The sequence below is a fragment of the Vanellus vanellus genome (genome assembly GCF_965231255.1).
Source record: "Vanellus vanellus genome assembly, chromosome: 7".
Lineage (NCBI taxonomy): Eukaryota > Metazoa > Chordata > Aves > Charadriiformes > Charadriidae > Vanellus > Vanellus vanellus.
In genome coordinates, this window is record NC_138912.1 from 16,082,532 (window position 1) to 16,107,430 (window position 24,899).

The 24,899-nt window shown below is 44.1% G+C and overlaps 1 protein-coding gene across 1 annotated transcript in view; it reads right to left on the minus strand.

Annotated features, from left to right (window-relative positions):
* The window catches only part of FBXW4 (F-box and WD repeat domain containing 4), a gene marked incomplete at its 5' end in the record, with an annotated part of 65,868 nt that extends 46,443 nt beyond the window's left edge, over positions 1-19,425 (minus strand). The window contains 6 exon segments of the mRNA XM_082486573.1: positions 1,401-1,495; positions 4,029-4,161; positions 5,304-5,489; positions 8,288-8,383; positions 19,089-19,299; positions 19,302-19,425. Of these exon segments, the coding sequence (XP_082342699.1) occupies positions 1,401-1,495; positions 4,029-4,161; positions 5,304-5,489; positions 8,288-8,383; positions 19,089-19,299; positions 19,302-19,425 (845 nt within the window).
* Positions 19,426-24,899: the final 5,474 nt, after the last annotated feature.

A 24,899-nucleotide genomic window follows, 5' to 3' on the forward strand; every position in this document is an offset into this window, starting at 1 on the left:
GGTAGGCTAGTGGGGGAGGCTGGAACAGTCCACAGTCTCATTAAAAAAAAAAAAAGTGCACAATTTAAGCCCACTTGTTCGTGGGGTAGCTATTCCACCACCTCCCATTTATCACCCTGCAGGGAGGAAAGGGGGGGTGGGGAGACAGTGGGTAAATATTGTGACAGAGAGTGTGCACAAGCGTGCACACCAGGGAGAGGAACACTGTCCTGACAAGAGGCCACCTTAGTAGGTCATCACTTAGGAGTAGGAAGCAGCATGCCACTGGGCTCTAACCAGCCATGGTGCTAGAGTCAGAGCCTGTCTGCTAGAAAAGGTGCCCTCGCAGCACACAAGACAGCAAAGAGCTTCTATCTAACATCTTGCAGCAGCATTAACGCATATGGCAGCTCTTCAAAAACACTGTCTCTAACACTTGGAGCAATGGGATGAGGGAACAGCAAAAAATCATAGCAGGCCTCGAGAGTCGTTTCCCTGATAATGCCATTAGTTCCATACCACTGAGTTTCTGCTGCCTGAAAAAAAAAAAAAAAAGCTTGGAAATCAAATGAGGATAGCAGTTGTGGGAAGCACTTTGGGTTTGTACAAGCCTAAAATTCACTAGTTGCAGAAATCACATGGGCAGCAACAACAGCTCTTCTGCCCCCTCCCTTGAGGAAGGCTGAGGAAGAATCTCTCTTGCATGCAAAAGACCAGCTGAATAGTGAACCAAAGAGACAGATTGTTGCTGGCCAGTGTAAGATTTTAACAGACAGAGTTTAGGTTTCTCAGATTTTTCACTTCCTCAAGAACAGGAGCATTTTGAAAAACACCCTGGAAGACACTGGTGTAGGTACTGCCCTTGCCTCCCAAGCTGACCTTGTAGCTGTAGCATCACGCCCGCACTAGAAGCACAGGGCTACAGGCAATAGAGGCTAGAAAACCTCATCCCTGAACTCCACTTCCATCTCTCCCAGTTCAGCATACTGAAAGAAAACTGAGCTCTAACCACTGTACACAGATCCCTTTTTGCTTGGCATCTCTCCTGCCAGAGAATGAGAATACAAGTTGGCATCTTTTCAGTACAGAAAACTTCAAGAGGATCCAGCTCATTGCTTCTAATTAGCAAGTCAGAGTTTGCTCTGCAAGTAAGAATGAACAGGTCCCACCTGAGACAGTTAACAGGAGTGCAGGGCCATTTTCACAGCCTCTTTATGAGTGGATCGCCCCACTGTTATGGGGAACAAAGACCACATGTTCCTCCCTGAGCTCCTGCTGTAGGCACAAGCACCTGATCAGCTTCCACCCAAATCAAGTCCCTGAAGCATCACACTGGTGCCTTGGATAGATTTGTGGACACACAGCCTATCCAACTCCTTTACTTCTCTGTCAGAAATTGAGAATAAAGAGATCTCAGTTACCTTAATAATGGGCTGATAGCAATGGACCACACTCGATCCTCTGTCTGCACTGTATGTAGACACTGCCCAACTCTGCCCGCGGACAGGGACCAAACCTAAAGAGAGAGATGCATGTTATGCTACATCACCCAGAAGGTGCAGAATGTAGGATGCACACTGCTAATGTTGTGCTGGAAGAGCTGCCAAAACTGCCATGCTCACCTTCCCCGAGATCCTCTCCCTGAAATCCCATCTCTTATTTTTGAGGAGCAAAGCCTTCAATCACTGGCAGATGCAAGCACTTAAAGTAACACAAAGATTCAGCTTACGAGTATGACCTTCCATCCCACTGGTAACAGAGAGAGCAACCCCATCACCACATGCTCTCTAGGGCAGCACTCAACACAGACTTCTCATCTTTTGTAGTTAAATAAACAAGAAGTGGTATTTGTTCAAGTCTCTGCTGTTCTCTTGAACAGCCTGGGAAGACTTTGCACCATCTCTGAAAAATTTCCATTCATATTATCTATAAAATTAATCATTCACTAGCCTGTACAATAGTTGTTGCTTTTTTTTAATAAACCCACCCCATTTTGACCAAGTTTCTTAAGTGTACCCCAGGTTATTTTCAAACAGGCCCCCCTTGCTCACCAACAACATGAGAAAATCTCTTCTCTTCCCCATCTGTGCATACATGCAGATCCCTTTCCATCAGTTCACCACACACACCCCTCTTTGTTTCTGGGTCCTAGTAATGCCCCACAGATTCTTGCTGGGGCTTCTGCTTGTGGCCCTCCTTTTCTCCACCTTGCCTTCATTCTTGGCCCACAGGACTTGAGCCCCCAGTTCTCTGTAACCGACCCCCAATGTTTCACTTCAAGACTTCAAAGCTGGGAGTGCCCTATTTGTTTGTTTGTTGATAATGCCCAGGATTGCAGGCTATTCTTGTCAGCGGGGAATTTAGCACCTAGTGTCAGCAAAAGCAGGAGAAAAGCTTAACTCTTTTAAGGCATCCCTATCTCCTACAGGTTAAAAATATTGCTCAGAGCACACTATCTGTTGCCTATCACAGAGGAATGTACATTAGCAGCTCTTCAGGGCTTAGTCCTAATCAACACTCAGCAGAGCCCTCAATAGCTTAGACACTTAGAGCTCCTTTAAAAGGCTGGTAGGATTCCCTTCCACCCTCCAAGAGTCTCATTCATGCAAACAAGACAGCCTACAAAAGAGATGATAAAAAATAAGAGGTGAACATCCATAAAGCCTATGCTGTGGGGAGCACTGGGTGGGCAAGATCTCACACCAGGTCCAAGAAAAACAGCCCTAAAATCCCCTGTGGCCTTCAGGAATTTGTTCTCAAGGTCAGGGAGTTCTGTCCCCCAGCTGCCAGGGAAGCAGCAAGAAGGCACTCTCCCAGTAAAGAGGCTCCACAGAAGAGAGAGGAGCAGCCCTGCTTAAGTGTGAGACAAAGCAGGATCAAGGCCTCACACCCAGGAGGCAAGCAGCATCCCCAACAGTACCCTTTGCATCTGAACGCTGCTCTACTTGGGAGTGATTTTACCCAGGAGTACACCCATACAGAGGGACCAATAAGAACAGATAGGGTCATGCTGCTCAGCATTACCACACGCTTCCTATAAAACCTTGAAAGAGACATTTAAGCCTTTCTTTGCCCCAACTTCCCCTCTTACAAAACAAGAATACAAGTTTTTCCCCTTAACTCCATTAATGTTCTATGATATGTAGCAGGGACCAAGAGTATCCATCAGCCTACCCTGAGCAGCAGCCAAAGTTTTCAATGTACAGCAACCACTTCCAACGATGAAACAAGTGGTTGTGAAGATGCTACAGGTACTACATCATGCCAGCAGGACAAGGGTGAAACACCTACATGGAGTTTCCTAAACTACTAAAACAGAGCTTGTTACAGCTCAGGAGAACAACTCTCCAGGTCCGTGTACAAACACCGCACTGCCAACCAGATCCAGAAGGACAAAAATCAAGTGTCCTGCCTCAAAAAGAAACAGCCAAAAATTATGTGACAGGATTTAGTGATGCCAACTGGAAGAGAAAAATAGGAGCTAGCAGTATCCATAGTCTAACTTCACTCCTGGCTTGCAAACCAAGAACCATAAAAAATTAAAATAAATACATTTCTTAAAAAAACCCAACACCAAAACCCACAAATAAACAAACCACAACGCCACAAATTTGGAAGAGACATCATGCTATCTCTTAAAGAGATCAAATACACAATAGGGATCATGCGAAGCAGCACTGCATCACAAAGCAAGGATGTGCTTGAGATACATATGGCAAATTTCAGACTAACTGGCAGGGATCTCCACTGCAGTGTTAGATGGATGTTTTGCTTCTTTAGTGAAGCAGTACATCAGCAGCTGCCTTCTGCACTTCCTGGTTTAAACCAGCAGCTGATGTCATAAAGTACTGCCAAAACTCTTTCTTAAAAGCTTGGCACAGCAAGCACCTTTTCAGAGACATGAGCCTACACCAAGATACCCAGCTTCTCTTGCAGACAAGTAAGACAGGGCTCACAACTGTTGTGCTGACACTTAAATATTCATGACACAAGACCTCTGAGGTCACTTCTGCAGCAGCACCTGCAGCTGCTGGAACTTCACTGCTCACCTTTGCTGTTCTGTCCCGGGAGCCGCTGACAATCAGGCCACCTTGGAAGTCCACACAGTTCACCTCCTGTTCATGCGCAGAGAACTTGATGCTGTAGGAGCCATGTATCTTGTGAAGGACAATATTTCCATCTCTGAAAAACAAATCCCCATATAGGGAGTCTGTATCAGCTGCATGCACCTTCCATCAGTGCTTAGGAGTGCCACAAAAAGATCAGGACAGATCTCTCACAGGAGCTGAAATTCATGCAGTGTTATTAACCCTCCACTCCTCACACATCACCTGTTCTCTTGTAATCCCACATCTGGCCAGTAAAAGCCTGATCTGCCACACATTAAAATCTTCCCAGCTATCTCTCTCCACTTTGTGTTAAGCTGCAGAAATTAGCAGAGCAGCCATTCCTCCTCCTACTGCTCCTTTGAGCTTGCCAGAATCCTGCCTGGATGCTGAATGGCTGGAGTAAGGGAACAAGTGAGAGGTCATTCTCACCCATGTCCAAGCCTCAGCTTTTCATTCATTTCAGAGCAGCCGTGCAGGGTATCGTGCTTTGAATTAACTACAAAGACATTTAGATTTTTTTCAACCAATACAGTTACTGGAATTTTAAATGCACATCTTCATTTTTCACCTGAATTTTGGGCTACAGTTCACCAGGGAGCCTCAAGACAGCCAGGGCAGACAGCCATGCTCACATCTCCCAATTGTGTGCTTAAGTACTCTGTAATTAATAGCTAAAATTTTATAAATAAAAGTTCTGTCATTTGCTGTAATTGAAAAAGGCCAGTCAAATGCAAAATTAATTGGAGAAGTGTACGTGTGCTGGAATGCTTGGCAGTTTTCCCCCTCTCCACAATTATATCAGTAGGTCTAATAAACATATACTTGTCTCTAGAAAGCTTTATGCACCACTGCGGTCCCAGTTAACCAGCAGTTCTGAATATTAGAACACAGTCTAGCTACCTGGGCCTTAACAGGGAAATAAATGAAAATTGTACATCAGTCAATCCTGATTCAACAATCCTGTGCACATCTATACAAGTTCAAAAGAGAAAAGGACACTTTATAAGGTCAACAGCATGAGACTCAGCTCCTCCATGCTACAGAAGCTTTTTCAGGACAGAACCAAATCATAAGAGGAAGCAGCAGCAGTTGAACATGGCCAAGCATAAGGATAGTGTGTGGCAAGATTGACCCTTCTGCACTGGGCTGGAGTTACACAAAACCTTTCCACCTTCACCACCACACTCCTTGGGCTCCTTCATTCACGCAACTTACCCCCCTCCACTGACGATGTGGGAGTTGACAAGAACAAAGCGACATACGTCCTCCTGGTGGCCAGAGAAGATAGCTTGAGGGTGACGCTGCAAACCTGTACCGTCTGGACAGAGCCGGTAGGCCTGGATGTTCTCGGCTTGAGACAGGTAGAGATACTCGCCATCCAGCTCCATCCAGGGCATCAAACTGCAAACAGATAGCAGGTTGGGGGAGTGCAGGGGTAGGGAGAAGAAAACAAAACAAAAACCTCACACCCAAAAAGGAAAAAAAAAAAAAAAAAAAAAAAAGACTGCATATGTGAACATATCAACAATAGCAAATGCCCACTCAAGAAAACTGTGATGTTGAAGCTTCTGGCCACGTGCAAAAGCAGGGCTTAATATAGTAGCAAAGCTAAGAAGCGAAGCTTCTCCAGCAACCTACAAAGCAGATCACATTGCTAGCATTTTTCTAACAAAGAGCTGAGGAAAAGGAAGCATTGAATCTCTGAAAGAGAAGATGGCCAAGAGCCTAGTGAGTTTAGATAGGAAATACTTAAGGCTCCCTGAACCCTCTTCATAAGCCCTGTACTTTCTAAGAAACTAGACTATCAGGCATTTGTGAGCTATGCCAAGCATTTCTAACAGAGCCTTCAATATGAGGCTGTTGATGCAGTCAGTCAGTCTTGATCCTGCACAGTATTTACTGATGCCCAGCAGAGACCACAAAGCTGCCATTGTTTCACCTGCATCTGAGCAGGGGAGCAGGTCACATCAAATAACACAGGTCTTCCCACAGACAGAAAGTCCTCCACCTCCTGCATTCTCTGTATGCTGATATGTAAAGCAGCAGGGTAAGCCTGAGGCTATCCAAGAACTTTTGTGCTCATCATGTAGACAAGGTATTTTTCTACATTCACACCTCTTCCACTGCTGAGCCAAAAGCAACTGCAGAACAACCTCTTGATTTCTGTTGCCCATCTTTCAGAAGAGCCCATACACCCTTTCTGCCCCTTGCTGTCTATGGAACCGTAGCAGGTTCCAGGACAAGAGCAGTGGACTGCTAAAGGAGCTGTTCCAAAGTATTCTGAAGACTGAAGTTACAAATAGAAGATATGCTTCCTTTCCTGGGGGAACCAAGAGAAGGAGACATTCAAGGAATGTCTGAGTCAAGTCTGTCATCACAAGTTTATTACTGAAATAAACCCAAAATACAGAAAACCAGAACAGGCTACAACGCACACTTAGGCAGCGAGCTCTGCTCAAGATCTTGCTTTTGTGTAGCCACCAGAGAATCAGCAAATAGGCCTTCTGGATACAGCAAGGCCAGATACAAAGAGACATGGGGCTCATATCCTATGGGGCATGGAAGCATGAAATTGTCTCCACTTTGCAGTCATTGCTGAGTGCACCAATACCCACGCAAACACCGAGCAAAACCAGAGCCTTTCCATAGCACAGCTTTCAGTTTTCAAACTATTCAGGAACAAACTGTTTTAAAAGCAAGGGGCTTCTCATAAAAACTTGTCTCCCTCTTTTTTGCAGATCATTCATCCTCAGAAGTCATAATTTTCTGTGTCAGCAGAGCCATTACACACAGCCACACTCATAACATCACAATGAGGAACTAGAAACAAGCAAGAGGACAAGATTACTTATTAGATGGAAGGTTCCTGCTTGCCTGCATTCATCTCCAATAACAGGGTTTTAGTCACACAGGCAAAGGAGTTGAGCACAGGTTATAATGGTCATTTGGGACTTGATCATATGCATGGAAAAAATAAGAGGCATCTTCGGAGCAGCAGCTTTGGTTTTAGGCAGGCTTCGATTTCCCTTTCCTTCCTCCACTCCTACGCAGTCGTCTAAAAGCAAGCGAATATCCAGCTTACCTAGACTACAGCCAGTTTCTGTGGCTCTCCTCCTGCTGCAGTTTAGCATTTTACCTTTTTCTATGGCTTTTTCATAAGGAGAACTAACAAATTTGAAGCAGGATAAATGAAAATTAGAGGATGCACTTTAGATGGTGGCCTCATTAAATCAGTCCTTGCCTTTTCACTTGGGAAGCTGGTTTAGTAATGATCTCTAACATCCACAGAGCCTGTCTTCACAGATGGTTGCAAGCACTTCAAAGGCAGGTATACAACCTGCACCAAAACCCACTCTGTTCATTACAGCTGTTCCCAGGACTTTTGACAAGCAGTGGCACATTATCCACCACTTCAATCTACACAGCACAAAAAAGCATGAAATCTCAATAGCAAGTCCGTGTTCTTCAGCAGCTAACAAACCATAGTCTTTCATTTCTCCTTCTGTCTGATGATGTGAAGGCTGAAAATTTAGATGTGCTGTTCAGACAAAAGACCTATCTTATGCTTTGCTTTGAAAGCTGAGTACACCTTTGCAAGCAAGAATTTAACAACAATCACAACAATCTCATCTTATTAATATCAAATATACTTTTTTTTTTTCTTTTAGTGAAGGATGGAAGCACAAGGTAGGAGAATGAAGAAGCATAAAGTAGAAGAATGGCAATTAGCATTTTAGACTTGTACATCCAAATCAGGGGCCGGAATAAAGCACAGGAGACAAATCAAGGATTCTGGGGGGACACATAAGTCCATGTCTGGGACCAAGGTATGCTCATTGTGAGAGCAGGACAGGAAATTGCTCATGGTATACAGCAATAGGTAGAAATGTAACAGTCTGAAGTCTGTAGTAAAGATTGCTAAATCCAACTAGAAGAGGAAAGATCAGAACAATGCCAAATTCAAGGTCTTACTAAGAGAGGAGCTCTTGACTCTCAGAATGAATCTCTAGGGTAAGACAGCAACTCCAATTACCCCACATCCAGCTAACCAGCCACATCCAAAACAGGCCAGCGACATCACGTGTAAGACCTCATGGATCACAAGGAGCAGGAAACACCCAATTTTAGGGCACAAACACAAACCAAAGGCCCTGAAGCAGCTGACACAGAAAAAAGTAGAAGAGAAAGGAGCCACTTGCTTGCATTTCCATTTCAGGACTGTCTCCCTCCGGCAGCGTCCGTGCCTCCAGTTCTGAGATACTTTCACCCTTTCCTTCACTGGAATGCCAGCCGCTCTGCAGACAAAGGAAGAGAGACAAGATTAACAACCAGGACTGATGCTATACCTACAACAAATACACTTAAGCTGGTCACAGGTATGCTCTCACTCTTGTTCCACAAATTATGAACTGGCAAACATTGACGGTGCCTGAGCCATACCAGCACAAGGGCACTCGTCAGAGCTGACAAGACAGGAACACTGAGCAGAGTGGGTACTTACCAGCAAAGAAAGCCATCCCTGATGATCACTAGTGTATAAGTCTTAAATCTGATTAAAACTTGATCTAGTATATTGAATGCAACTCAGGTTCAGGCAAAATGTAATCAAAACAAGAAAGAAACTATGACAACTAGAGAAACAGGACATCGCTCTTCCAATAGAGCCTAAAGAAAGCCAGTTAAGATAAGGGCAACACCATACAAGAACAAATGGAGGAAACACTAATCAACAGAACACTGACACTAGAAGCCAGAAGAGCATGTCTAGCCAGAAGACTAGTAAAGAAACTGCTCCAGACCCTCACCTGTCTGACAATCACATAACCAGATACAATAATTAGAAATCAAGATATGTTCAAACTAAAAATAAATGTTATTCATCTGTATAAGCACACAATGCACACATGCCCCAAGACGGACTGTCTTTTGCAGCAGCTCATCAAAGGATAGAGAATTCCACCACATCACTGGAAAATTCTCTACTTACAGTCAGACAAAGTTACTAAAAGAGACTGCAGTTCATAAGCAGTTGCTGGGATACAAATCAAAGTTATTGGGACAAGCTGAGACGAGCCAAGATCAACACAGCTCAAGAGGTGACAAAAGGTAGGCACCAAGGTCTCTTTAGAGTCTACATGAACATACCCAGTTCAAACAGCTGTTCAACATCCGCTTTGCTTTCATGATCCAGGGCTGATTGGCCGGGGGGGGGTGGGGGGGGCAGCTTTAGCTCCCATCTTTCTCATATCATAAACTCAATTACTCAATATCCTTAGTGGAGCTGCTTAGGTAGAAAAGATCAGAAAAGTACAAACAAAAAGAAACTCTTGAAGTTATCCTTTGTAACTAGGGGTTGGGAACCATTCACTAGACTGCAAGAGTCTATCCCCCTCATGCATTTCTCAACAGCCAATGTTCTCAGGTGCACAGGATGAAGGGAAGATCCCCAAGAGATGGGGACTGGTGCCCAATCAGAATCAGTTCCCTCCTCCCATCCCTACTGTGCCTCCAACCCACTTCTCAAAAAGTGGGATTTTTGGGTACTCTGTCATTTTTAAAACAAAGATTAGCTCCCTGTAAATAAACATCTCCTGTGGTTGTTAATGGGTGTAAGAATCTCTAACCTGGCCCTGGGGCCTGGCCAGATTCTCATTTTCCCAGCCTTCCTTCCATAGCCTCAGGCTCCTTTTTTTTTTTTCTGCTCACCCTTCCCTCCCCTCTTCTATGCTTTCCGGCACTTAGTCACCATTATAATTTGACTGCATTCCTGGGCACGTGATCCATTTTAAACGAAAACAGAAACCACACATAGAAAAGCTTTTCATGCCCTAGAAAGCTTTGCAACTGTAAGTTTGTGATCAGTAAAGCCTCACCAAATAAAACTGAGTTTATGAAGATACAAGCTCTTTATTTCTCCTAACCCTTTAAAAAAAATAAGATAATAAAACTATAGAGTTAGCCTAGTCTGCAAGGAGAGGAATTCCTTTTCTAAAGAGAGCACTTGCAGGAGCTCACGGCCAGATAGTGTCTGAGATGAGGAATGCACAGCACTGAAAAGTCAGGTCAGGTCCAGCAGCCTCCTCATTGCTTATTACTCTCCCAGACAGAGTTCAGGCTCTCCGCCTACATCCAATTCCATTTATTACTCCAAAACACTTCTCCCCACACTCAACCCTCAGTTAAGTTCTCCCCACGTACAGATTTTAAGTCACCAGCTTGCACAGTGATGGAAAATGCACTCACGCCACAACCCCCTCCCAACGCATACTGGCCCAAGCAGACATCCTGAGCTCAACGCACAAACCCTACTAAGACTAGATGTCATTTCCAAGGCTCCGAAAAAGGTGAATACAAGGTCAAAAAAGTAGCCTCCATCTTACACCGCTGGTCACTTTTCTAGCTGGGGGGAAGGCTTTGATCCCCCTGCTGCTGAAAGGGGAATTTCAAAACAGAGTCACACACTAGCTTGGCCCACAGTACCAGTCCAGTATGGCGGTTACTCCTGTAACAGATACCTCTTCCTTTCACGCAAATCAACAGTTCCTGTCTGGAAGGGGTGAGGGTTGGGTGGGGAAGACTTAAGGGGAAGGTCTAGTAGGGTTTTGGCAGGTTTTGTTTTGTATTTTTGTTTGTTTTACTGTTAATAGGTACATTATTTATCCAGCCTGCTTCCTCCATATACCAACTTTGGATCTTTTAAACTTTTAAGCTCATTTAAACATAACTTAGAAACATCCACCTTTTATTTTCCAGACATTTTATTTATTCATAATAGAGTGAAGAAAGGGGACAGAGCATATGGAGGCCATGAGAAAGGGGATGTAGAAATTGGACTGATACATCCCTCTCCTTTGCCAATACCAGGGTAGCAGAGATTGAACTGCAATGATTTTCAAGTATTGGTCAGAGGTATTTGATCCCCTATACCAGCAAAGAAGTTAAATCAAGGCCACCGATGGAATCAAGTGCCGAGATACAATTTGATCATTTGATTTGCTCCCTCAACAGCACCCCCCAGAGCAACTCCCAGAACACATCAAAAAATGTGATGAGCATCAATGCAATGCACCAGAGCAGTTCTCAAACCTTAGAGAGTTAAAAAGGGCATCACCATATAAACTTAATCGTTTGATAAAAAAAGACCCTTTTCTCCCCTACAAAGACCATTTTGCTTCAATCACAATCTACACGCTTTCTACACATGCAAAACTTTAAGAATTGTTCCATGATGACCCAAGACAATCAACAGACATCACACATCCACACCGACTGGTAGACTTAACCAAGTACCTCCCACTTCAGCAACTGCACTGAACATCCAAAGACTCAGGAGGCTAACCCACCTTATGAAGACAAATGCTATGTAAAATGCTGTGGAAGGACCACTATCCACCAGCCAATGAATACCCTGACCTTTCTTAATATGCAATCCAGTGAAAAACTAAGCCATGTGCTTAAAATTCAGTACATGCTTAAGTGCCCTGTGAAATCAAGATCTTGGCATCCACATGCTCAAAGAAGCCACCCAACAGTGAATTTCAAGACTGCTGAAGGTTGACTCACTGAGGAAGGACTGCTACTTTTACCAGGACCTACACAGCCCTGCATTGGAAAGCAACTGAAGTACAGCCCAACATCCCAGAAGGATGACAGGAAACACAGGAGGAAGGAACCAGTGAACACTGAATGTGAAAACTCAATAAAATTCAAGCAAAATGTTCTTAAAGCACAGAGTCCATCATTTTACCACCTCTGTTAGGGTGCAGCAATTATCAACAGCTCATAAAGTTACATGATCCAGAATATGCAAGGCTATCTTTGCTATTAATTAATTAACCAAAAAAACACTCTATCAGGATCCCAAACCATGTGGTGCAATAAATGACCTGAGCTAATGCATGTTTCCGATTGCACACACTCCTGATGGAAGCTCCCTTTACAAAAACTTTGTTACACTAAGAAAGAGAAGCTGAACATTTCTTACAGCCTGAGAGAGAGTTCCAGGATAAAAGCCATCCCAAGCAACCCATTATAAAGGACTTTTCATTTCCCCCTTCCTACGTCACCCCACCCTACAAAAAAAGTTAAAGTATTTTGCTCAAATTATGGATTTCCTCTCTTTCTTGGCAGAGTTACCAAAAGAAATGTAATATTCCTTCTGGTGCTCACTTCCCAGCTGCTGAAGTGAGAGACTAGGACTATCCCCCCACAGCACCACTGACCCAGGTGACCTCAGAACCACGGCAGTTTCTGGCCCAGGCCCCAAAAGAAAGCAACAAAAGAAAGAATCACTCAGCCAGAGACTAAGCACATCTTCTCCTAGAGCTTCATCTCCAACAGTTTTTGCCTTCAATGATCCCCTCCCCAGCCAAAGTCCTTTGCCACCAGAAACGGTATTTCTGCAATAGCAAAAGCTTCTGTGGTTTACTGCATCCCAGGGAGATTTCTACTGGCCATCTACAATTTCAGCATGTGCCAAAACAACGATGCCTGCAACAACACGTACTGTGTTACAGAAGGTAACACCAACATGTCATACTGTGTATTTTCCCAGCTGCATGGGGCATCCTAACCCACCAAAGTCCTTCACATTTTGCTACATTTTAAGCGCTGAAGAGCTCATCTGGAAATGCAAGTCTGTAGAGACCTGCTGAGACCAAATCTCTTCTGTGGACAAAATCTGCTGTCTGCACAAAAGCTGTCACCGTCTTGCCTCAGACCTGACTGGAAGGGTCACCCAGAGGAACAAATAGGTCACAGTGGCTAAGCCCCACTTTCAACCTTGGCCCTGTGGCAGGGATGGCTAACAGAGGGGCCAACTGCACTTATTTGTGTAATTGGGACACACCTGTTGAATGGCAGGGTCTCGGTGCAGTTACAAGTCATGGGCCACCAACAGACAGCCAAGAGGGAAAAGCTATTTATGTCCAGAGCTCCTGTTGCTGACCTCAACAAGTTGCCCGGCTTTCAAAACGTCTCTTCCAGTACAAAAATTCCACCTGAATTCCTTTAGCATATGACCCTTATTCAGCTTACCGCCAGGTTCAGTCTGTCTTCTATGCTCCCCCCCCTTCCTATTTGACATGGGTTCACATAACTCTGAGATGGAAGAGAGCTCTGCAGACTCTTCTCTCGCTGTTTTTTGCCTCCTCATGTGTCTATGCTATCTCAGTTAGATGTTACCAGGCTGTGTAGGTTTACGGTTACACTTCACAGCTCTCATTCACCTGCACAAAGAAGCCAGAGACTCTAATAAGAATCAGAGATGCAGGCAAATTCCTGTACACACAGCAAAGACACACACCTTCACATAAGCTTCCCCAAAAAAGACCATCACAAAGACTGAGCCAGATCACTCTGCCATCAGAGGCCCTCTCCCTTACAAGCGTTTGCAATGGGAACGCAGCTAGGAACTCCAGGCAGGGTTTGGCCTCTCTCAGGGACTTCTATAGGGTTTTTGGAGGTGAAATCTGGGCTGCTTAAAAAAATGCATAGCCCTGGGAAGATCTGAGAAAACCTCCAGCTGCTTGATAGTTGCCATGTATATTCTGATTTGAAAAAGGAGACTGTCAGGGTAGTATTTATATAGAGTGAAATAACCCATAGCTAGTTCACTTATGCAAGTTACAGGCATAATAGCAACAAACGCAGCACACATTTTTTTTAAGTCATGAACTAGACAAAATTCTTTTTCCACTTTGAATTCATGAAGATTTAAAGGAAAGGGCAGGCAGGCCTGAAAGAAGTCTTACAAACAATTTCACATTCCCAGAACAAGAAGCAGTTTAAATGGAGCTGTCCTGGCAGATCTGTCCTCCCAGAACTACCAGTTTAAGACAGAATAAGAACAAATCTAACTCTAACAGGAGTTTCTAAAAACCACTGACTTTTCCAGCACAAAGCAATAGCTGTGTGCCCTCTTCCAGGCCTTTGCTGTTATTGCAATATCCTCCCCAGAGTATTTTCCTCTGCATCATCTGCACCAGTTCATTGCCTACTTCATTTCTGACTTAAAGTAATGAAACTTTGATAGAACAAATTTTAAAAGATGAAGGAAACTGAAGCAGCTTTACAGACATTCACACTCCCTCCCCCTCCAGTACTGAAGGCAGAGGTCTCCTACGATTGCTGCAGTTTGCATTTGGATTTGACTTGCATAGATTGGCCATTTCCTGCTCCTGCAGGTGTATATATTTTTCCAAGATCGGGAGAAAACACAGCTTTTATTAACTCACAGAAATGCTTACACAAGTGCTTAAATACTCAAAGATGATAAATTCATCCATTAATGAATCTGTTTCTCTGAACTGGAGAACATACCATGATCCTAGTGGGCTAGGGAGACCAGGAGACAGGGACAGACAAAACCCACAGTGGAACATTTCTATATTTTGACAACAGCTATTAATATATTACAAAAAGCACACTGTCAAGCTATTTAGGTTGCAACTTCTAACTTGCCCCTAAAATTCCTTTGTTACAAAGAGGAAATAAGTTTAGCCCAGCTGCAACTTTATTCCTTTCTTCCATGCTTTAAATAAAGAGCCACCTTGCAATGAGCTCTTTGCTTCTCCAATTTCTCCAGTCCAAGGTGGTCCGGCAGGCAGGCACTGGATGAAGGCTTAAAGCACCCTCTGCTATTCCTGGCTCTGACACTGACCTGCTGCACAGAGGGCAGTTTGGCTGACATCTCTCTGCCTCTGCTTCCCCTTCCAGCCCTTGTTTACCCTGGCTATTTAGGTAGCAAGCTGGTAAGGGCAGAGACTGCTCTTGCTGGGCCTGTACAACAGCTGGCAAAACAGGAACGGGCCACCAGACACAACTGTAATATGACTATACTCACCAAAAACCCCAAAGGGTTTGTGCTACTGCTTAGCTACAGTTTAGCTGCAGAATGTATTCTTAAGCCTTAATTTTTCTGTGATACGCTGCCATGCATCTTTGGAATAAAAATGCTCCATTCACCTTACGTCATGAAGACACGACTCTACTCTTGCTTCAGCAGCTCCTATGACTGAGTAAAGCAAAAATCTTCAGCATAGGGGCTATCTTTTTACCATCCCCATGACAAGGTCTTGTTGCAGTACAGGTCTATACATAAAATTAACATTACTATACAGAACAAGTGGCTGCCTGACATAGAGAGACTTGTAGGACAGGTGCCAAGAGCTACATCCATCTAAAACCACTCTATAAATCCATAATAGTGACACAATATTCTATTAAACATTTACTTACTGCTCAAAGAAGCAACAGCACATTTTTAACACTAACAGTGTACTTTAAGAACCTTCCAAGTCAGGCCCTGCTGTCCCTAATATACAGTAATTCACACTGATGTGAACCTAATGATTCCCTCCCCTGCTAAGGAATGAGGTATACAGAAACATTGCTCAAAGCAAACTTCTTTCTTCTTCTGCAAGTGCATGACTGAATCAATACATTAAACGCTTAACTTTGCTTACATCCACAGCTCCCACCAGAAAGGGCAAATATGAAAGATTGTCAATGTTGTGAATATGCCTTTCAGCATAACAGCTAGTATCTCGGATTAAGTCCACATCTTCCTTGGACAACATTAGCAAATCAATTTAACATTATTTAAGTCTAACTAACTATAGCTGCCAATTTTTAAAGGTAGATAGTCAGGATGAGAAGTAGATAATTTTAAAAATTGTTTCAGGTATACTACAATTTCTCTTTTCCATGCTGCTAACAGCTAAGGTTTTGCAACCAGTTTCTTATAAATTTTCTCTCTTCCTTATTTCAGCATAAAGACATTTTATAAGCAAGCTGACTGAGCAAACAATTGTTCCATGTACAAGCTAAAGCCTGTTGCCTCTGATCTTCTTGTTACAATTATCTGAAGATATACTTAACAGAAACATTTTAAAGAGTGGAGAAGTAGGGGCAAGAGGGTAAGTTTCACAGCTACCTTACACTCCAGGCTCAAATTTATTTCTATTTACAAAGCATTAACAGATGGCTTATCAAAAGCCATTTAACAGCAGAAATGATCAAACTATTCTGAGACTTTTTTTGGTTTTTGTTTTAAACAGTAACTATTCCCTAGACTAGTTTTTAACTTATGCCAGCCTCTCAGGGACCATCAGCTCAAGATCTAATGTTAGAACCATGCACATTATTTCATTAAGTACATTTACCATAAATGGTCTCAGCCTTTGCTTTCTCAATTGCAGACAGTATTGCACAAAAACGTCTTAAAAGGAAAAAACAAGCATCCACCTCATGCACCGTTATCCAGAACATGCAATAGAAGCTTCAGCTCTTGAGTGAGTCAAAGCCAAGCTTGACAAACTCAAGATTTACTCTATATCACTAAGAAAGCACAGTTATCAAGAAGGTCCAGCTATCTTCATCACCTTTCTATTTACCCAGTGATATTTTAGCTTAAATACCTACTTAGCTCAAATGTAACCTTCAATGAGCGACCTATCAGGTTCCTACTTAGAATTACTATCAGGAAGGACTGTGCCCAGAAGCCTACCTCAACCCCCTCCCCAACTTATATCAGTAGTCAAATAAAATATAACCCCTGTCTGCAAATCTTACTCCCTCAATTGCAAGAGCAGCAATCTTGGAGATTGCTCTTGATCTTGGAGACATGCATGAGGAGCAAATGGTACGGAAGACACATGGCTATTTAAAACCCTCAAGCTGCCACAGAGACTATTAAGCTCCTCTTCAGCCAAGTACAAATTTTACAGCTCTACCACAACTCAACACACATACTAATGCTGGTTCTTCTGGAGACATACAGATACCCAGAGCCCCTGGTACTGCGATATGCCCTTGTCTTTTATCTGCTGCCAAAACTGTCTACCCTACTGGAGCAAAACTCCTGTAACTGTCCCCAGACGCTGGATTTCTGCACAAGGAAAACAAGTGCTTGGCTTTCAGGTATTCTCCATAAGGTCTGGCACGCTATTTCAAAGAACTGAGGATTGTCTGAGTCTTCCATTAAGTTAAAAGTAATTAAAGGATTCATCCTCCAGATATATCTCAAGGCTCCTGCATAATCAACTTGTAACGTTACTTTCTGTGTTACCCATGATTGAACTCCCTAGGACCAGGGCAGTGCTGACCAATGCTAAAAGCAGCACTCAGTACTAGAGTTGTTTAAAGAAAACTTGAAAACAGGACTCAGCATAAAAGCACATCCTAGAATTACTATAAAAAAAACATTCATAGAAAACCTAACAGCATTGAAATCCCTGGGAGCTTATGATACTCAAGCAGCCTTCCCTTCACTTAAACCCTCTGACCTAGCAAACCTCTTCTGTAGCTGTTTATAGACCTGCATTCCTCTGCAGGGGGAAGTGGTGGTCCTTACATACACTGCACCTGCTCTGCTGTACACCTGATCCCTCCTGCAACTGAAGGAGCATAGTATCACCTTATTCTTAATGAAAAATACAGAACTTCATTTCCTCAGGAGACAAAATCATATATCACAGTAGACAGAGTCCCACGTACAGCCATTCTGCAGCACTTATTCCTGCCGACTTCCAAATGAACTGTGTTCAACTTTCAAGCTGTGAAGACCAAATGGGTTGAAGTGCTGGCCTGAAAACCCAACACAAGGAGTTTCAGCACCACTGAAGTTCTGCTCCTGCCAGCAGGAGCTATAATTGTTTCTCTAAAGTCTGTGCTATTGATGCGATAGCAATACGACACAGCAAAATAGGCCTCAAAAACTGACATCCCTTCTTTTGATTTATGTCAACACAGTGTTTATGGAAACAATATTGAGTCACTGGATGACAAACAAGATCCTGAGATGGCAGCTAAAGGGAAACCATAAGAAGGGATTCAGAGATCCTAAGAACATAAACTTCCTCTTGGGATCCCTAAAGTAGCAAGGAAAGCCCAGATTGTGTGGCTGACTCTAAGTGGTATTTCATACACTAGCAAATTTGAGAGGAAAAGCAATCTTTGGGTCCTCACCAACCACTGCCAAGTCCCAAGCCCCAAAGGCACTTCATCTAGAAAGATGCTGCTGTCACACACAATAAAGCCAAGAAGACTCAGACCTATTCCTAACCTGTGATGTGCTCTTATATTAGGGAAAAAAATGATGGGGAAAAAAAGAATAACAACCCCTACCCACAAAACTTTAAAACCCAGAAGCTATGAAAAGTCCAAGAGTCACTTTCTCTGTGACAGCCATCACCAGCTGTACCAGCAAGCTACTCTGTGAGGAAGAGAATCTAAGAAACACATATTCCTGCCCACCCCCCCAAAGGCGCTTCCACCCAAGAACATACATAAGCCTACTCTCCAACCTTTCCCCAAGCCACCAGCCCAGGCCTCACTCCCTTGTGGCTTCTTCTCCAAGGTGCCTTCGAGACAATGGCAGGGGCAGCTGCTCAGAAGCCAGGAGGGAGCACGGACACGCAGCAGTCACCCCAGCTGCACATGGTGGCTCTGTCCTCCCCAAGCTTGAAGCCCCCGACCCTACGTGTTTTGTCAGGGGAAGTACGGGGGACCGAGGTGATCTGGAGAGGGCCTCAGGCCCCGACGTTTGAGGGCCGCTGCCGCCGGGCCTGTCGCCGAGGGGGAGCTCAGGAAGCTCCCGCCACGCTCGCCCGCTTTCCCGCGGGTAGACGAAGCGCCTCCCCACAACCCCCTAAACCTCCTGGGCAGAGCCGGGGTCAGGCCCCACCGCCCCGGGACCGCCATACGCGGTCCCGCCCCTCCCAGGGGCGGCCGCACTGCAGGTCCGGCGCTACGGCCCTTCCCCTGCCCTCGCCACCTCTCTTGGCGCAGACTAACTACGGCGCAGCCGCGCTTCGAGAATAGCTCTCCCCCCCCACACACTTCCCCCGCCCCCTCACGGTAGCGGGGAGCCCCCCCTTAGCGACTACGCCAAAAGCGCAGAACGCCCCTTAGCAACCAGCTAGGCCGCAACATCCCCGGCCTTTCCCAGCCGCCGCGGCCGCCTCCCCCCCGCCCTTCCGCCGGGAAGGCCGCGCTTACAGGTCGGTGCCGAGCTGGGTGAAGCCGGAGTTGAGGCAGCCACGGGCTATGCGCCTCCACAGGAGATCGCGGCTACTGAGGAAGCGCAGGCGGCGGCAGACCTGGCCCAGGCGGCCCAAGGCCTGCGCGTCCAGGTAGGAGCAGATGAGGAGCAGTAGCTCCTCGGGTAAGGCCCACAGCGGGGAGGAGGGGGAGGAGGAGGGAGGGGGGGAGGCGGCCCGGGATCCCCCCTCCGCCTGGGGGGATCGGGGGCTGCCCTTCCTCCCCATGGAGCAGCAGCTCCTGCCCCTCCTCCCCTGGAGCCGGAGCTGCTGCTGCCCGGGGGAGGCCAAGCCATGGACGGGGGCAGCCGCTCCCCAGTCACATGGGGCAGGAGCCGCTGCCTGTCACACACCCCCCTCCGGCGGAGGAGGCGGCTACCGGGGCGGGAGGGGGTACGGGGCCGCCGAGCCCACCCTCGTTAGCGAATTAATTCATTAACGGGAGCCGCTGGGACTCCCCCTGAGCAGCTGCCCCCCCCCCCCCGCAGCCCGGCGTACGGGTCGGTATTCTCACGAGCTGGGATTAATAACATCACCTTGATCCACATATTCATTAATAACGTGAATAATTAATGGTGAGAACGGTGATGCCTGCTAACCAGAGCATCTGCTCCACCACCTGGAGCAACCCCAGCTAAGCACTGCATCCCTGCAAAGGAAGGTGAATAGCAAGGTGATTAATGCTCATTAATTATCCTTGAGCAGGGTCAGGAGTGCCTGTCACTCACGAAGTGACGGCAGGAGTCATCTGGTGCTGCACAGCAGTTTTCAACACTCCCAGATTCCTGGGCCACATAAAATAAAGGGTCTTCCCCATGTAAGAGCAGGCCCTGCTACAGTGGATTTAAGGCTGGCTTTTCACTCCGACCCTTCAGTGTAGCCCATTCCCCCTTCCAGGGTTCCACAGAGCAGGGACTGAAAAGTGCTCACACTTCAGATGTGTGTGTACATATATACAAGCACAGTGCCATGAAAGAACAGTTCATAATAACTGAGTCATTGTTGCCATCCACAGGAGCCTGGAGTACTGACAACACAGAAGGATTTTGATCCAAAATGGCAAAGTAGCCCTACATGGACAGTGGAGCGGGAAAATATGAGTCCAGTGTTGTGTTACTCTTTCTTATAGTATTTTCCACTCTACAGAAGCCTGAGATGCTTGGGGAAATTTTTCCCTTAAATTAAAAAATAGATAAATTATAAGAAGTTCATCATCTGCCTAGAATGCTTTGAACAGGTATCACTTACCCACCACAGTCTACATCACCTTTTGCACAGTGGAGTAGGAAAATAAATTTCAGCATATAATGAGGTTACCATAGCATACGGGCCTTTAGACAGTACTTGCATCCTGTTCCAGAAGGTCATCTTGTCTGTGTAATCTCAAGCACTCAAATATTCATACGTCTAAATCACCAACTCTGGAAGCCTTGTATTTGAGAGGTCCAAAACTGCTGGCTAAGGAACTATCTGGTCCATTTACACCAAGTTTCAATATACGCTGGCAGTCAGGGAAGTTACAGAAGGCAACAAATGTTTTATCAGCATTTATAATGAGTGAATCAGATGGCCCAAGTAGTTAAAAATTTCTCAATCTAAGTTAGAGCTCAGGTGAAATAACCAGCACATCTAGTACAGGACCTATGTAGGCAACTGAAAGAGAGGTAATACAGCAAATTTTTGCTTAACGTGAGATTATGGAATTGATGTGAATGCAGTTTTATATCACCTTAATATATTTTTGATTACATTAAACTTGGCTCTTTTGTAATAGACCAGCAATGTCTGAAACATTAAATTTATTTAAAGCTGAATGAATTCTCTGTCTTAAATCATTATTGTAAAGACATGTTTATTATCAAGTTGATCTTTCTCTCGTGAGATCCCACAGAGACAGCTTATGGACCCTACATTATTTTATATTTTTACTAGCAACCTGAAAAAAAATCTGAAAAGCTTTGTAGAAGGTGCTAAGCATTGGGCAAAAGGCAAAGGATGATTATGGCTGCATAACCCTATGCATACATACAATCAAATCGTATGTATTTCAATCAAGCCAAATATAAAGTCTCACATCGAGGAACAAAGAATGTAAGTCACACTGAAAGGACGTAACCCTATCCTGCAAAGCTGCAATTCTGTAAAGACTTCATTAAGATGAATAATCAGCTGAACGTGAGCTCCTTCTGCAGAGCTGTGACCAAAGGGCTAGTGCTGTCCTGGGAAACAAACAAGAGCCAGGAGGTTCTTTTACCTCTGTTTTTCACTCTGTTGTGACTGCTTTGGAAATAATTTGTCGAGCCAACATTTCAAGAAGGATGGTGAAAAACTAGAGGGGTTTCAAAGAAGAGTAGTAAGAATGATTACAGGACTGTCAAACATGTTTTATAGTGAGACCCAAAGTGCTCGGTCTATTTAGCTTTCTAAAGAGAAGGTTAAGGTGCGAGGTGATCATACCTTATGAGCACTGAAACAGGAAGAAAAATCTGGTAATACCAGGATCTTCAATTTAGCAGACAAAGAGATAAGATCTCTTGACAGAAGGTGGTGGGAAACAAATTCATAAATAAAGTGTCCTTTTGTAGTGAAGAAAATTAACTGTTGAAACAGCTTATGGTAGATTCACCATTACTGGATATTTTTTTTAAGAAACAATATCAGGGTTTTTTCTTCCCTTAGCGAGCGAGCTTGGCTAGACCACAACTACTAAAACTTAAACCTGGAATTGACCTGGCGAGTCCTAACTCAGGATCAGACTAAGACAGTCAAAGGGGTCCCTTCTGGTCTTAGGCTTTGTTACTCTGCAGAGCCTACATCTGCGTAGCGCGTGTTTCCCCGCACTATGTGACACCCATATTCCACTGTACAGTAATCACCAGTCTGTGCCTGTGCCGCTTCCCAAGGAAACTACTTGGTGTAATCCAGAAGGAGCCTGGGAGCAAAGTAACACATGGAGTGTGACCCTCTGGGGTACCATGACCAAGGTATGACAAGCGCATCTGTAGAAGCAGAGCCTCAGTGCTCTCCAATTTGTGACCCGAGGTATAAACAACTATGAAATATTTGGCTAAGATGAAACGTGTGTTTGCATGCAGTAATCATGGAGAGGACCAAATATGCTTCAGGCAGGGGACACAAAGAGTAGTATGAAGAAAAAAATATGTTACGTTGCTCTTAAATGAAGCACTGCCAGGTAATTGCCTTACAACATAGTAACAACAATTATTCTTTGCCCAAAACATATATATCATCCGTTATTGTGGGGTTTTTAAGAGAAATGGACCTGCAACTGCGTATACTTCTTGTTGGGCATGGTTTCAGCTACTGTGACTGCTGTGGAGCTGTCAAAGCTGTGCATCATAGGCTAAGAACCCAATGACACTAGTCCTCCCAGCAATGCCGAAGTGAGCGCATATGTAGGTGTCTGCAGGAACAAGAACCAAGGAAGATTCTGAATCATTACTAAAACTGTATGTGTAGCATGATTATGCCCACTACATTGTTCATACTCTAATAAAGGACTCAGTGCAGGTGCTCAGTGGAGTATAATCATAAAGTCAATAATATACCCTCCAAACCTCTAGAAAACGGGGTAGAGTTCTGTGCTGAAGTAGCAAACTATTCCAGCATCATGGCTTGCAGGGTTTGTAAGCTAAAAACGGGGGAGCTTATACCTGTAAATCTTGTGCTTTAACAGTGTAAGCCAATGAAATCCAGTTCGGAAGAAACAGCATTTCAATACATGCCTGTCAATTTTTTTTTTTTTTTTTTTTTTTTTTGCTGTCTTCAAGGGATTTTATTCTTGCAGTGCCCTCAAATACACCTTCCCAGCTAAAGACACAATCATGTGGACAGCCCTTTGTTTTCTTTTTCCTTCCAACCAATGCTTTTGTGTATTTCTGAAACTTAAGACACCTCCTCTGCTACTACAGTACTTATCTGTAACACCATCGCTTTGAGGGATTAAAGCAGGTTACTTGTTACACACTTAGATCAAGAGTTATCTGAGTAGAAAGTCTATCCCGTTAGGGTTGGCGGAATCTGGTTTTGATCTTGAGTTGTTTTGATTTTCTCTGAGAGCAAGTAACATGTTATTTTAACTTCTGAATAAGGTGTGCTACCTGACTGTGTCTCTTCTGTTTGGCAGAAAGGATTAGAAACCTCCATGGAACTTGCACTCTATTAAAGCAGAGTGCTCACCATTGAGAACCAAGGAGCTGAATTGTTTTCAGATTACATGTGTGTGTGTCTTTCCCACATCAAAGACTTTGATGGAAGCTGTTCATGCTATTGTCAGGAATGCAGGGATTGGCACAAAGGTGATTAGCAAAATTGCTTTTCTGCAGGAGAAGCACAAAAATTATCAAAGGATTAAAGAGGATAAAATTAAAAGGTTATGCTGAATTTGGGGGTAAATTTTCTTTTTGTCACAAACTATACATATTGATTTGGTTTTACCTATAAAAGGTCTGCCAGAAGAAATCAGGATTAGAAGCTATTTGGTATGGGTTCTGTTAAAGGGCGAGGAAGAAACTTCCCTGAAAAATTATCCCAACAGACCCTATTCTGTGCTCTTCTAAACCACATCTACAAGGAGCTTTTAATGAGTACTAAGGGCAGGCACCCAGCCAGCAGCCACCCCTACAAGGTTCTCAGCAGCCACAGGATCGGGACCTTTAGTCATAATTATGATGAAAATTATGAAAACAAACGATTCCATAAATCAGTTTGTCATCAGTGATGCTGTTTGTTTACTTTTCTCACTTCACTCTGCTGACAAAGATACTAAACTGAGGGGATCGCTTTCATTATTCACGTGTTGGGCATATGCAATGCTTTTGTATTTTGATCAGCAGCTGAGCTGCTTGAATGGTCTGGAAAAAAAGGCAATAAAAATGGATTCTCAAATATTTTAGTGTATTTTTAGTGTATCAAAATGAACAGCCGAGCCTTCCAGAACCTCTCTTGCTTGGCAAAACTGCAGTGCAATAAAAAAATGTAGCACCTCCCATAGCCAGCAGAGTTGTCTCGTCTTGCTGGTTTAGACTTTGTTTATTGTTCATTTTATTTTGAACAGTCCGCTATTATTTGCTAAGTACCAGCCATATACCTGTTCCTTGTCTTTGCATTTTGAGGTTGTTTGTTTGTTTTACTAATCTGTTATTTTCTGGAAGTCACCCAGAATATTTTATTTGGTTTTAACCTCATTTATCAAAGTATTATCTACAGCATCTGTTCAGAAAATGTTCATTTTAACTGTTTTCCCAACAATGACCTTCTTCCTCCCCCCCAGGCCACATCAAGTTGTCACTCACCAGACAGCTGTGGAATTTGGAATCATTCCTTTTAAACGCTTTACAATTCCAAATGGTAGATTTCTAATGGCACAATATGATTGCCACAAAGATCTTTAAATTTCCCAATCCTCCCAGCTTCAAAGGCTGGACCGTCCTTGATCTCCTGAAGGAATGCTTTTGAATCTTGTGCTTTTATAGGGGCTACCTATGAAGATATTTTAGGGGCTTTTCCCTTTCATACTTAGAGCCTGAGGAACTAAACATTCAAATACCCACCAGTGTCTTTCAGAGTAAGATCAAGTCTTACGAAGTTGTTTCTAGAGATTTTCGGCTCAGTTTTCATTAATTCCATAGTTTGTTCCAAAACTTTTTGGAGTGCTTCTAAAGCAATGTAAGAGTATCCTCGGTGTAGCAGTGGCTATGATACTGTTTTATCCCATATCTGCCTTCCACCTACATGGCTACTTCACACA